This window comes from Scyliorhinus canicula, chromosome 9 (genome assembly GCF_902713615.1).
Source record: "Scyliorhinus canicula chromosome 9, sScyCan1.1, whole genome shotgun sequence".
In the NCBI taxonomy this organism is placed as follows: domain Eukaryota; kingdom Metazoa; phylum Chordata; class Chondrichthyes; order Carcharhiniformes; family Scyliorhinidae; genus Scyliorhinus; species Scyliorhinus canicula.
This window is the reverse complement of record NC_052154.1, coordinates 37,240,692-37,253,215: the sequence shown is the minus strand read 5'-3', so window position 1 is coordinate 37,253,215 and position 12,524 is coordinate 37,240,692. Positions and strand designations below refer to the sequence as shown.

At 46.3% G+C, this 12,524-nt stretch overlaps 1 protein-coding gene across 7 annotated transcripts in view; it reads left to right on the top strand.

Annotated features, from left to right (window-relative positions):
• Nucleotides 1–12,524, top strand: part of LOC119971244 (BTG3 associated nuclear protein) — a 253,758-nt gene that overhangs the window by 54,503 nt on the left and 186,731 nt on the right. For all 7 annotated transcript variants that reach the window (XR_005461786.1, XR_005461787.1, XR_005461788.1 and 4 more), the window contains one exon: nt 4,689–4,811. Coding sequence is in view for 4 of the 7 variants with exons in the window: in XM_038806519.1 (XP_038662447.1) it covers nt 4,689–4,811 (123 nt within the window). In the remaining 3 variants the exon portion in view is untranslated. The remainder of the gene's footprint in view (nt 1–4,688; nt 4,812–12,524) is intronic.

Genomic DNA, 12,524 nt, shown 5'->3' with positions numbered 1-12,524 from the left:
TCTTATACAATCCCTTAACTGCGCCCCCTCTTCCCCCCCAATCAAGTTTTGAAAACTTGACCTTCGCAAGATACAGAAACACCATCAGGTCCTCCAAATACACTGAGGCACAGGGCGGAGAAGTTGACCTCCACCCCAACAGGACCCACCTGTGAGCAATCAGCGAGGCGAAGGCTAAAACATCAATCCCCGCAACCTCTCCCCAAGTTAGCAGGTCTGACACCCCACCCAAATATGGCCTCCAGGGGTCTGAGCTCCAAGTGCATGATTGCTGACATTGGTGTTGAAGAAAGCACCCCAAAACTTCTCCAACTTCGGACAGGACCAGAACATATGTACCTGCTTGGCCAGGGCCCCTCCCACGCTGCTCATAGTTGTCCTCTTTCTCCCCCCCCCCCCCCCACCCCAAACAACCCGCTCAACCTTGACCTCAGCAGGTGCATCCTGTGCAGCGTCCTGTGCAGCACCTTTAATATTATCAACCCTAGTCTCGCACACGAGGTTGAGGTGTTCACCCCCCCGCAGTAGCTCACACCACAACCCTTCCTCCAGTGCCACCACAGCTACTCCTCTCACTTGGCCGAAATTCCCTCCAACAACACCATATCTTCGTCCAGAGTCCTCCCATAAAGGAGCTGGCTTCGGGGGGTTGTTGTTTTGTATGGCAATTACTCACTTCAGGTATCTCGGGGTGCAGGTGGCTCGAGACTGGGCCCAGCTCCATAAATTGAATTTTACCAGCCTGATGGGCAGGGTCAAGGCGGCTCAATTGTCTAAAACAATGCCTAAAAGCAGACTCTGCGTAGGTCTCACCCCCGCAACACAAAGATGTTAAGGGTAGGTGGATTGGCCAAACTAAATTGCCCCTTAATTTGGAAAAAAATGAATTAAGAAGTCAGTTACTCCAGTAAGAAGAGATGATATCTTGGAGGAGGCATCAAACAAAGCTTTGTGTGTAGCGCTTAGGAATAAAAAAGCGATAGCCACATTTCTAGGTGTTTATTATAGACCCCCAAGATAGTCAGAGGGAAATTGAGGTGCAAATATGTGTGCAATTCATAGATGTCTGTAAAAATAATAACAGGATAATTATATTAGGTGATTTCAACTTTCCCAACATTAATTGGGATAGTCATCATGTTAAGGGCTTAGATGGAGTGGAGTGGAGTAGCTCGTGTCCAACAAGGGATTGGTGCAGTGCAGGACCTAATTCTAGGGAATCAAGCTGGACAGATGTTTGTGCTGGTTGGGGTACATTTTGGTGATCGCGACCACAGCGTGGTATAGTTTAAGTTTGTTATGGACAAAGAAATAGGCACGTTGCAAAAACATGTTTTGGTTGGGGTGGGGGGCGAGGGAGTAGATTTTTAATAAAATAAGGCAGGATCTGGCCAAGGTAGACTGGAAAGAGTTACTCGTGGAGAAATCCACGGAAGAGCAGGAGTGGGGGAGGGGGGGGGGGGGGGCTTCCAAAGGGAAATGGGGAGGGTACAGGCCCAACATTTTCCCTCTAGGGTAATAGGGTGGAGTAACAAGCCCATAAAACCAGACATTCAGGATACGATGAGAAGGAAAAGAGAGGCTTTTAGCAAGTACAAGGGGAGCAAATCAGTGGAGGCATTAGTGGAGTACAAAAAGTGCAGGGTGGAGTGTAAGAAAGCAATTAGGAGGGCAAAGAGGGGATAGGAGAAAGCTCTGGCTGGTAAAAGTAGGGACAATCCCAAAATAGTCTGTAAGTATATCAATCGGAAGAGGATAACCAGGAAAAGAGTAGAGCCCATCAGGGACCAATGGAGAAATCTGTGGGTGGAGCCAGAGGACATTGGTAAAGTGTTGAATGAATAATTCATATCTGTCTTCACCCAAGAGAATGAGGAGGTAGATATGGAACTCTGGGAGAGAGACTGTGAGGTTCTTGAGCAAATTGTCACAGGGAGGGACGAGGTATTAGAGGTGTAGGCAGGCTTAATTGTTATGGGCAGGGTTCAGAAAACTCCAAAGTAGATTATGGAGTTCACCTGAAATATAACAGTTTATTGATTTTGGCTAGGATGAGCAGAAGAGCAAGCCTTTCAGGTGTTATTCAACAGACATCTTCGACGCTTTTAATAAAAAAAACAAACTTTATTCGAAGAATTTAGTTAACATTTGTATAAACACATGCAGCGAGAATTTTTATCAATTACAAACACAAAGACCACACACAGCTGCAGTAATCTATGTATAACCCTTAATGAATCCCCTCCCCACCTTATCTGTTCCAATTCAATAACAAATCCAAGTAAAAGCAGAAACCACGGTTCAAAGGTGTGGCCCAGCACAAGGCATTCTCGCCATATAAGACTTGTTTTTGATACTCTGTTCCCCTTTTCAACAGCAGATTTGAATTCCTTCCAGAAAGCAATTATCTCTTTTAAGTTACCAAGCAGTCTGGAAACAGCTTTCAGAATGAAGATAGAGAAAGACGATTCTTTCATCCTGTGAAGTTCAAAACAGTCCAAAAACAAAGCAAAAGTAAAACCTCAGAGCCACAGCCCAGCGCCACCCACACAATGACATCACTGAAGCCACGTGATAATACAAAACATTTCTTAAAGGGACAGTCCCATGACATAATAGTGGACAAAACTCCTGGCCTAGATGAAATGTATCCCAAGATGCTGTGGGAGGTGAGGGAGGAGATTGCAGGGGCTCTGACCCAAATTTTTAAATCCTCTGTGGCCATGGGGTGGTGCCAGAGAATTGTAAAACAGCCAATGTGGTCCCACTATTTAAGAAAGGTTGCAGAGATAAGCCAGGGATCTACAGATCAGTGAGTCTCATGTCAGTGGTCGAGAAACTATTGGAGAAAATTCTGAAGGAGAGAATTTATTTCCAGTTGGAGAGGCAAGGTTTGACCAGGAATAGTCGGCATGGCCTTGTCAGAGGGAGGTCATGCCGAACAAATTTGATTGAACTTTTTGAGCATGTGACCAGGTGTGTAGATGAGGGTATTGCAGTTTTTGAAAAATAAATTTAAAATACCCAATTATTTTTTTCCAATCAATGGGCAATTTAGCGTGGCACGTCTTTTTTGGTTGTGGGGGTGCGACCTACGCAGACACGGGGAGAATATGCAAACTCCACATGGATAGTGACCCGGGGCCGGGATCGAACTGTGAGGTAGCCGTGCTAACCACTGTGCCACAGTACCGCCGTGAGTAGCGCAGTTGATGTGGTTTACAGGGATTTCAGCAAAGACTTTGACAAGGTCCCACATGAAAGACTTATAAATAAGGCAAATGCACATAGGGTACAGGGTAACTTGATAAAGTGGATTTTAAATTGGCTTATCTGTAGGAGACGGAGGGTAATGACAAATGGCTGCTTTAATGACTGGAAGTCAGTGTCCAGTGACGTACCAAAGGGATCTCTGCTGGGTCTCCTATTGTTTGTCATCTATTTAAACTACATGGATGACTGTGTGGGGGGTAGGATCAGTAAGTTTGCAAATGACACAAAGATTGGTCAGGTGGTTAACTGTGAGGTTGAGTGTCTTGGATTACAGGGAGATATAGACGGGATGGCCAAATGGGCAGAAAAGTGACAGATGCAATTTAACCTTGAAAAGTGTGAGAGAATACATATTGGAAGGAGTAATTTGACAAGGAAGTATTCGATGAATAGCCTGACACTAGAAGTTCCGAGGAATAAAGGGACCTTAGAATGTTTGTCCATAGATCTCTGAAGGCAGAAGGGCAGGTTAATAGGATGGTGCAAAAAGGCTTGTGGAACACCTTCCTTTATCAATCAAGGCCGAGATTACAAAAGCAGGGAGGTCATGTGGGAGTTGTATAGTGCTTTGATGAGGCCACAGCTGGAGTACTGTGCAATTCTGGTTGCCACATTATCAGAAGGATGTGATTGTACTGGAAGGGGTGCAGAGGCGATTCATCAGGATAGTACCTGAGATGGAATATTTAAGTTATGAAGAGGGGTTTGATAGGCTTGGGCTATTTTTGTTGGAATAGAGAAGACTGATGGGGCGACTTGATCGAGAGGCATGAATAGGGTGGATAGGGAGCAGCTGTTCCCCTTAGTTGAAGGGGCAGTCACAAGGGGACACCAGTTCAAGGTGAGGGACAGGAGATTTTGAGGGGATTTGAGGGAAAACATTTTTACCCAGAGGGTGGTGATGATCTGGAATTCACTGCCCGGGAGGGTGGTAGTGCTGGGTTGCCTCACATCCTTTAAAATGTACCATGATGAGCATTTGGCACATCATAATATACAAGGCTACGGGCCAAATACTGGCAAATAGAATTAGGTTGGCAGGTCAGGTGTCTTTCATGCGCCGGTGCAAACTCGATGGGCTGAAGGGCCTCTGCTGCACTCTATTATTCTGTGATTTGCCATGATAATGAATGGCGGAGCAGGTTTGAATGTCCTACTCCTGCTGCTATTTTCTATGTTTCTATCATAGTTGCAAATGTTTCGAGGGGAGAGAAATGTGAAAAAATATTAGTATAGAAGCAGTTCAGAAACTCAATTTTATGTTTTATTGAGCAGTCATGTTTCTCAAAATGTTGATCTGTTTATGTATGGAATTAAAGACACTCTGTATTTACTTGTTAAATATAATATTTAGTTATGATCTTGTTTTATGTATGACTGTTCAAAGTATTTTTTTCACCTGACATTTCTTACAGCACTGTACCACAGACGACTGTAATATTAAATAGTGATCGTCAGAACCCAATTGGTTCCAAGGTTGCTGGACAGGAAGAACCTTCATCTAGAGGAACAGACACCATGGATAATATTCTCAGCAAGTGAGTGAAACTTAGAAATTCCACTTCATTTTCTTGTATCATGGTTAATTAGCAATAACCATAATTTACTGACCCACATTGTTACACACTTCAAGGATTTGTCTCCCAAAATAGTTTTTAGCAAGTTAAGAACAGAAAATACTTGAAATATCCAGCACGACAGGCAACATTTGTGGAGAGAGAAACAGTTAATGTTTCCCGTCTGTATCCTTTCATTAGAGCTGGGAAAAGTTGGAGATGTTGAGTAAGGGGTGGTTAGGCCGAGGACAAAAAAGGACATCTGTTATAGGGTGAAAGACGGGAGAGATTGAACAACAGAAGGGTTAGACTTGAGGGCCAAAAGGAATAGTGATGGGCAAAGAAAATAACTTAAAAATACATTTAAATTAAAATAAATTTCATTCTTGATTTGTAAGGTAAAATGGCTGAATTCTAAAATACAACAGCACATATAAACTTTGACCCTTTCCACAACTGTATACTGTTGTATATTCATGAATGTAGCAGTATGCCCAGCCTGCAAAACAATACCATAATCTTGTGCTTATTGCTGAAGAGGGTTGCTATAATAATCTTGGCTTCCTGTCGGAAAAGTTCTTTTGGCTCCATCAGAGAAACACCGATTCTTTACCTTTGAGTGCTCCTTATAGATATTTTTTCATATTACATTCCTCTTTCTCAGTGAATTCACTGACACTGAATTTTTTGCCGCCTAATAGGTGAATTTATTGCAGGTGTTCTTTTACATCAGGAACCTGGCTCTGACACGATGATGAGACTCTGCCCAAAAATTCACATGGAGCCAGTGTGTTAAAAATTGGGCAATCTTCTTGCATTGACTTTTGTTTGAGGATATGCCATCACTGCTATTGTGGTAACTGTTCACTTGAGATGATTGCAAAAAATTAAATATTCTTACTAATTCTGAGATTTTGGTTGGGATGTTCTTTTCATTCATAGTGGAATATGGCTTCATTTGATCCTGGATGATTGTTGCAACTCCAAGCAACCGTCTTCAAAACCTTGTATCACACATATATTAATGTCCAATGGCACTTTGCAGAGTCACCATCAGACAAAAAAATTCAGAAATTTCACAGTGTTATTCTCCATCATTAGAATTAAACCATCAGCAGACAATTTGGACGGGATTCTCCGTTCCTGAGACCAAGTACTGATGCCAGTGCAGAATTCGTGGACTTTCACGACAGCAAAATTGGCGCCGAATCTGGACCGAATCGGTGACTGTGCAGGGGCTAGCACCGGCGTCAACTTGAACACAATCGATTCCATTGAAAAATGGTGCAGGATTCGCGGGGCCCATGATTGACACACAGGAGACTGACAAGCTGCAGCCGCATATACACATTACAATCCCCACACACTCATCCCAGCCAAAAAGGTGGCACAGGTTGGGCTGGAGTGTGTCCACACAGCTGATGGGTCGGCTGGGGCCAGATGATACGGGGGTGTGTGTGTGGTGCGTGTGAATGGCCTGGGGGGCACCTGTGTGACCCGTGACCCTAAGTTCTCAGTGGGCTGTCAACGGCGTGTGCAGCTGCATGGCTGCCTTTTCAGATGAGGCAATGGTGCTCTATGCCTGTCCATCCTGACCACACCATACTACTCCTTCCAGCACTGGCAGAAGCCAACCGACAGCAGCACAACTGTCAGCAAAGTATGACTATGTTGGCCACTTTCCATAGTCCCATCTCTCTCCCTCAGCAGCCACGATGGCAGTTTCATATTTTTTAAAAGCACAAGTGAACCGCGCCACCGGGAATTCGGACCATTGGAGGCTGAGCATCGCAGAGGCCCCAGAGAACATTGGGTCAGACCCACTAATTATATGCAAACAGAATTTACTATAGGTGCATTCTGGACCAGAAAGACGCTGCTGGCGGGGTCACGGAGAATTGCGATTTGGCGTCAAACCGGCGCCCGCCGTGATTTTGACGTCTGAACCTATTCTCCGTCCAACCATGTTTCGCGATTTCAACGTCAGCCAACGGAGAATCCTGCCCCCTGTGTTTTGAACTTTAGTCATGGATACGGATTGTGTAAGTACACAGCATAACAGTTGTTGGCAAATAACATTGTAGTTTGGCTGGTAGTGCATTTCTGATGGATTAGTAGCTGGCTAAACATGGGATTATTAACCGTAGTGGTATAGTGGAAATTTAAACTGATGTTGGGTGTCATGGTATTGCTTCTCGGCCTTTTGGCCAAGATCCAGTGCAGATCAAGACCAAGTTAAGGTGCAATGCCTTTTCTTGTCAGCTTGGATCACGCATGCCACTCTTGTGGAGACCATGAATTGGATTCAATTTGAATTGGTTTTTGGAGCAAGCAATGAGATGGATTAAGGGTTGGCCTTATCCACTCTGGCCATTAGTTTTGCAACTTTAAAGATGGGATAACACTCTTTTTTTTAAAAAAAAAGGTCTCCAGGTGTGTAAATCAAATTTGAGATTGACAACTACATATCATTATTATGCCCTTGGGGACGTTGACTTTTTTCACTATTTTGAACTGAGTAACCACTGCTATGGCCTTCTTGGGTACTGTCCACAAATGTCAGCCTCTTGATTGGGTGCTGGTGGACCAAGCTGTGTGAAGCAGACTGAACATGAAGGCTGGACATGGCAGGCTAGGGGTGGAGCGTAGACTGAACATGAAGCAGACTAAGGGTAGACTGGACATGGGAACCAGGTTAAGGGTGGAATGGAAGCTGACTGGGGGCAGACTAGTGATGGCGAGCAGGCTGGACACAGGAGGCAAGGTAAGGGTGGAATGGTGGAGCATGGGCTGAACATGGGACACAAGTGAAGGGGGAGAAGGGTGGGATGCTATCCAGGGAAGGAAGACAGACTGTCCATAGTAGAGAGGAAAGTCATCCAGGTCAGGGAGGGAAGCTGCTCGGGAATGCAGAGGTTGCAGGGACGAGGGATAGAGGAAAGGCTTTGCTTTTTCAGTCTTGAGATCATGTGTTTGGGTGTTGGAGAGCATTTCCAGGCAGTGCTGGTGGGAGAGGGATGGTCTGAGAGGGTGGATTCAACGCTGTCTATGGTAGGGCCCTGGGTTAAATTGAGGGGACTGGGCAGTGGAGGGAACAGTTACAGTGAGAGGGAGCAGTCAGATGCAATAGAGTGGCAGGCCCAGGGTAAAAGTTGGACAGCTGATGTTTTCAGGGAGGGGGGGGGGGGGGGGGGATGTTATGTAAAGGAATAAGACATGTGGCTTGGATAATGGGAGGGGCCAATTTCGACATAGGACCCATAACCGGTTTAGGTTCAGAAGGGAGGGAAGGCATATGGAGGGTGGTAGTTATAGGCTCAAGACTAGCAGTGGGAGGTTCAAGGGTAACAGGAGAGAGGTATGTTAATAATGGGTGGGCCAGGGTGATTGGGGGGGTTGTTTGGTAGGTGACTGGGTGACTGGGGGGGTATAAGGTGGTGGAGCATGTTTGATATGTGATGCAGGCCATTTTTAAATGAATCCTCAGAGCGAGAGGAGGGGCCTTTCAGTTGGGTGGAACTCAAAATGAGCACAGTTGACTGACTAAAGGGGCACCCTAATGATCATGAGGTAATTGGATGAGAACCATGCTCCACTGTGTTCTCCTCTCTATGGTGTAGCCCACACAGCAGCAGGTTTTTCATCTGATTCTTGGGTCCTATAGTATCGGAATCCCAGCGAGGTCTGGAACAGTTGCTGTTCATTTTGTGAAATTTCTCATCATTGCTGCCAGAGGTAGGCATGAAGGGAGGGAGGGCAGCAAACCCCTGACTCCAAACCTTTCACATCCCAAGTGAATGGTAATGGCTGGCAAGGGCCCTTGTGGATTTCTTTGTATGTTGCGACGGCAGGGGTCTCTGTATAGAATCTGGAGCGTAATGAAGGCAAGCTGAATAGTGTCTGAGGGGCTCTTCCACATGGCTGCCATCGCCCTGGCCAAAGAGCAATGTCTCCATGTCTCCATATAAAGTTATGTATGAATGGGAGGAACATACATCTCTGTCACTTCCGGATATGCTTCACATGGAAGGGGTGTGGAGGGTCACGGCTTAGCACTGGCCGGATGGGGCGGAGATGGAGGAAAATCTGCAGAGAATATCCCCACTATTTTGATTTCTGCAATTTATTGATAGACCGACAGAAACCTTGATGTTGCAGGCTCCAGGCAACCCTGTTTTTCTACTGGCTCGCATCCAGATGAGGAGGGCCAGTGCAGATTGGCAGAGGGCCAGGAGCAGACGAAGCCTGAGCAGCAAGAGGGCAGCAGAGCAGAGCTACTGATCAGCTGTTCTGGGGAAATTTGAATACGTGCAGTGCGGTCAGCCTAATTTGAAGGTGGTTTGTGGAGGGGCTGTTGTCAAGTGACAGTTAAACCCGAAACACTTCGTCAGTGTTTCTCCCCCCCCTACCTCCTCCTCTAACCAAAAAAAAACCACGGTTGTTGGGAAGCGGGAGCAGGGGCCTGTCGTGAAGGTGAGTGAGTGCCTTTAAATTTGCTTACCTTTCAGCGGCAGCAGGGTTTGAGGGAATACCAGGTAAACTCTTCCTTTCTTTTTCTTTTTCTTGTTTTTTTTAAAATCTAGAGGTGATGTCAGGGAAGGCAGTACAATGCTCCTCCTGCAGAATGTTTGAGGTGACGGACGCCGTCAGTGTCCCTGCTGATTTCATCTGTGGGAAGTGCACCCAACTCCAGCTCCTCAAAAACCGTGTTAGGGACCTGGAGCTTGAGCTGGATGAACTTCGGATCATTCGGGAGGCAGAGGGGGTCATAGATAGGAGCTTCAGGGAAGTAGTTACACCAAAGACTGGAGATAGATGGGTAACTGTAAGAGGGACTGGGAAGAAGCAGTCAGTGCAGGGACCCCCTGCCGTCGTTCCCCTGAGTAACAAGTATACCGTTTTGGATACTTGTGGGGGGGACGACTTACCAGGGGTAAGCCATGGGGTACGGGCCTCTGGCACGGAGTCTGTCCCTGTTGCTCAGAAGGGAAGGGGGGAAAGGAGTAGAACATTAGTATTTGGGGACTCAATAGTCAGGGGCACAGATAGGAGATTTTGTGCGAGCGAAAGAGACTCACGTTTGGTATGTTGCCTCCCAGGTGCAAGGGTACGTGATGTCTCGGATCGTGTTTTCCGGGTCCTTAAGGGGGTGGGGGAGCAGCCCCAAGTCGTAGTCCACATTGGCACTAACGACATAGGTAGGAAAGGGGACAAGGATGTCTGGCAGGCCTTTAGGGAGCTAGGATGGAAGCTCAGAGCGAGAACAAACAGAGTTGTTATCTCTGGGTTGTTGCCCGTGCCACGTGATAGTGAGATGAGGAATAGGGAGAGAGAGCAATTAAACACGTGGCTACAGGGATGGTGCAGGCGGGAGGGATTCAGATTTCTGGATAACTAGGGCTCTTTCTGGGGAAGGTGGGACCTCTATAGACAGGATGGTCTACATCTGAACCTGAGGGGCACCAATATCCTGGGGGGGAGATTTGTTAGTGCTCTTTGGGGGGGTTTAAACTAATTCAGCAGGGGCATGGGAACCTGGATTGTAGTTTTGGGGTACGGGAGATTGAGAGTATAGAGGTCAGGAGCACAGATTTGACTTCGCAGGAGGGTGCCAGTGTTCAGGTAGGTGGTTTGAAGTGTGTCTACTTCAATGCCAGGAGTATACGAAATAAGGTAGGGGGACTGGCAGCATGGGTTGGTACCTGGGACTTCGATGTTGTGGCCATTTCAGAGACATGGATAGAGCAGGGACAGGAATGGTTGTTGCAGGTTCCGGGGTTTAGGTGTTTTAGTAAGCTCAGAAAAGGGGGCAAAAGAGGGGGAGGTGTGGCGCTGCTAGTCAAGGACAGTATTACGGTGGCGGAAAGGATGCTAGATGGGGACTCTTCTTCCGAGGTAGTATGGGCTGAGGTTAGAAACAGGAAAGGAGAGGTCACCCTGTTGGGAGTTTTCTATAGGCCACCTAATAGTTCTAGGGATGTAGAGGAAAGGATGGCGAAGATGATTCTGGAAAAGAGCGAAAGTAACAGGGTAGTTGTTATGGGAGACTTTAACTTTCCAAATATTGACTAGAAAAGATATAGTTCGAGTACATTAGATGGGTCGTTCTTTGTACAATGTGTGCAGGAGGGTTTCCTGACACAATATGTTGACAGGCCAACAAGAGGCGAGGCCACATTGGATTTGGTTTTGGGTAATGAACCAGGCCAGGTGTTAGATCTGGAGGTAGGTGAGCACTTTGGAAACAGTGACCACAATTCGGTGACCTTTACGTTAGTGATGGAAAGGGATAAGTATACCCCGCAGGGCAAGAGTTATAGCTGGGGGAAGGGCAATTATGATGCCATTAGACATGACTTAGGATGTGTAGGTTGGAGAAGTAGGCTGCAAGGGTTGGACACACTGGATATGTGGAGCTTGTTCAAGGAACAGCTATTGCATGTTCTTGATAAGTACGTACCAGTCAGGCAGGGAGGAAGGGGTCGAGCGAGGGAACCGCGCTTGATACTTAAAAGGAAGCGAGGAAGGATCTAAAGAAAGAGCTAAGACGAGCAAGGAGGGGACATGAGAAGTCTTTGGCAGGTAGGATCAAGGAAAACCCAAAAGCTTTCTATAGGTATGTCAGGAATAAAAGAATGACTAGGGTAAGAGTAGGGCCAGTCAAGGACAGTGGTGGGAAGTTGTGTGTGGAGGCTGAGGAGATAAGCAAGATACTAAATGAATACTTTTCGTCAGTATTCACTCAGGAAAAAGATAATATTGTGGAGGAGAATGCTGAGACCCAGGCTATTAGAATAGATGGCATTGAGGTGCGTAGGGAAGAAGTGTTGGCAATTCTGGACAAGGTGAAAATAGATAAGTCCCCGGGGCCTGATGGGATTTATCCTAGGATTCTCTGGGAAGCCAGGGAAGAGATTTCTGAGCCTTTGGCTTTGATTTTTAGATCATCATTGGCTACAGGAATAGTGCCAGAGGACTGGAGGATAGCAAATGTGGTCCCTTTGTTCAAGAAGGGGAGTAGAGATAACCCCGGTAACTATAGGCCGGTGAGCCTAACGTCTGTGGTGGGTAAAGTCTTGGAGAGGATTATAAAAGATACGATTTATAATCATCTAGATAGGAATAATATGATTAGGGATAGTCAGCATGGTTTTGTGAGGGGTAGGTCATGCCTCACAAACCTTATCGAGTTCTTTGAGAAGGTGACTGAACAGGTAGACGAGGGTAGAGCAGTTGATGTGGTGTATATGGATTTCAGTAAAGCGTTTGATAAGGTTCCCCACGGTCGGCTATTGCAGAAAATACGGAGGCTGGGGATTGAGGGTGATTTAGAGATGTGGATCAGAAATTGGCTAGTTGAAAGAAGACAGAGAGTGGTAGTTGATGGCAAATGTTCAGAATGGAGTTCAGTTACGAGTGGCGTACCACAAGGATCTGTTCTGGGGCCGTTGCTGTTTGTCATTTTTATAAATGACCTAGAGGAGGGCGCAGAAGGATGGGTGAGTAAATTTGCAGGCGACACTAAAGTCGGTGGAGCTGTAGACAGTGCGGAAGGATGTTGCAGGTTACAGAGGGACCTAGATAGGCTGCAGAGCTGGGCTGAGAGGTGGCAAATGGAGTTTAATGTGGAGAAGTGTGAGGTGATTCACTTTGGAAAGAATAACAGGAATGCGGAATATTTGGCTAATGGTAAAA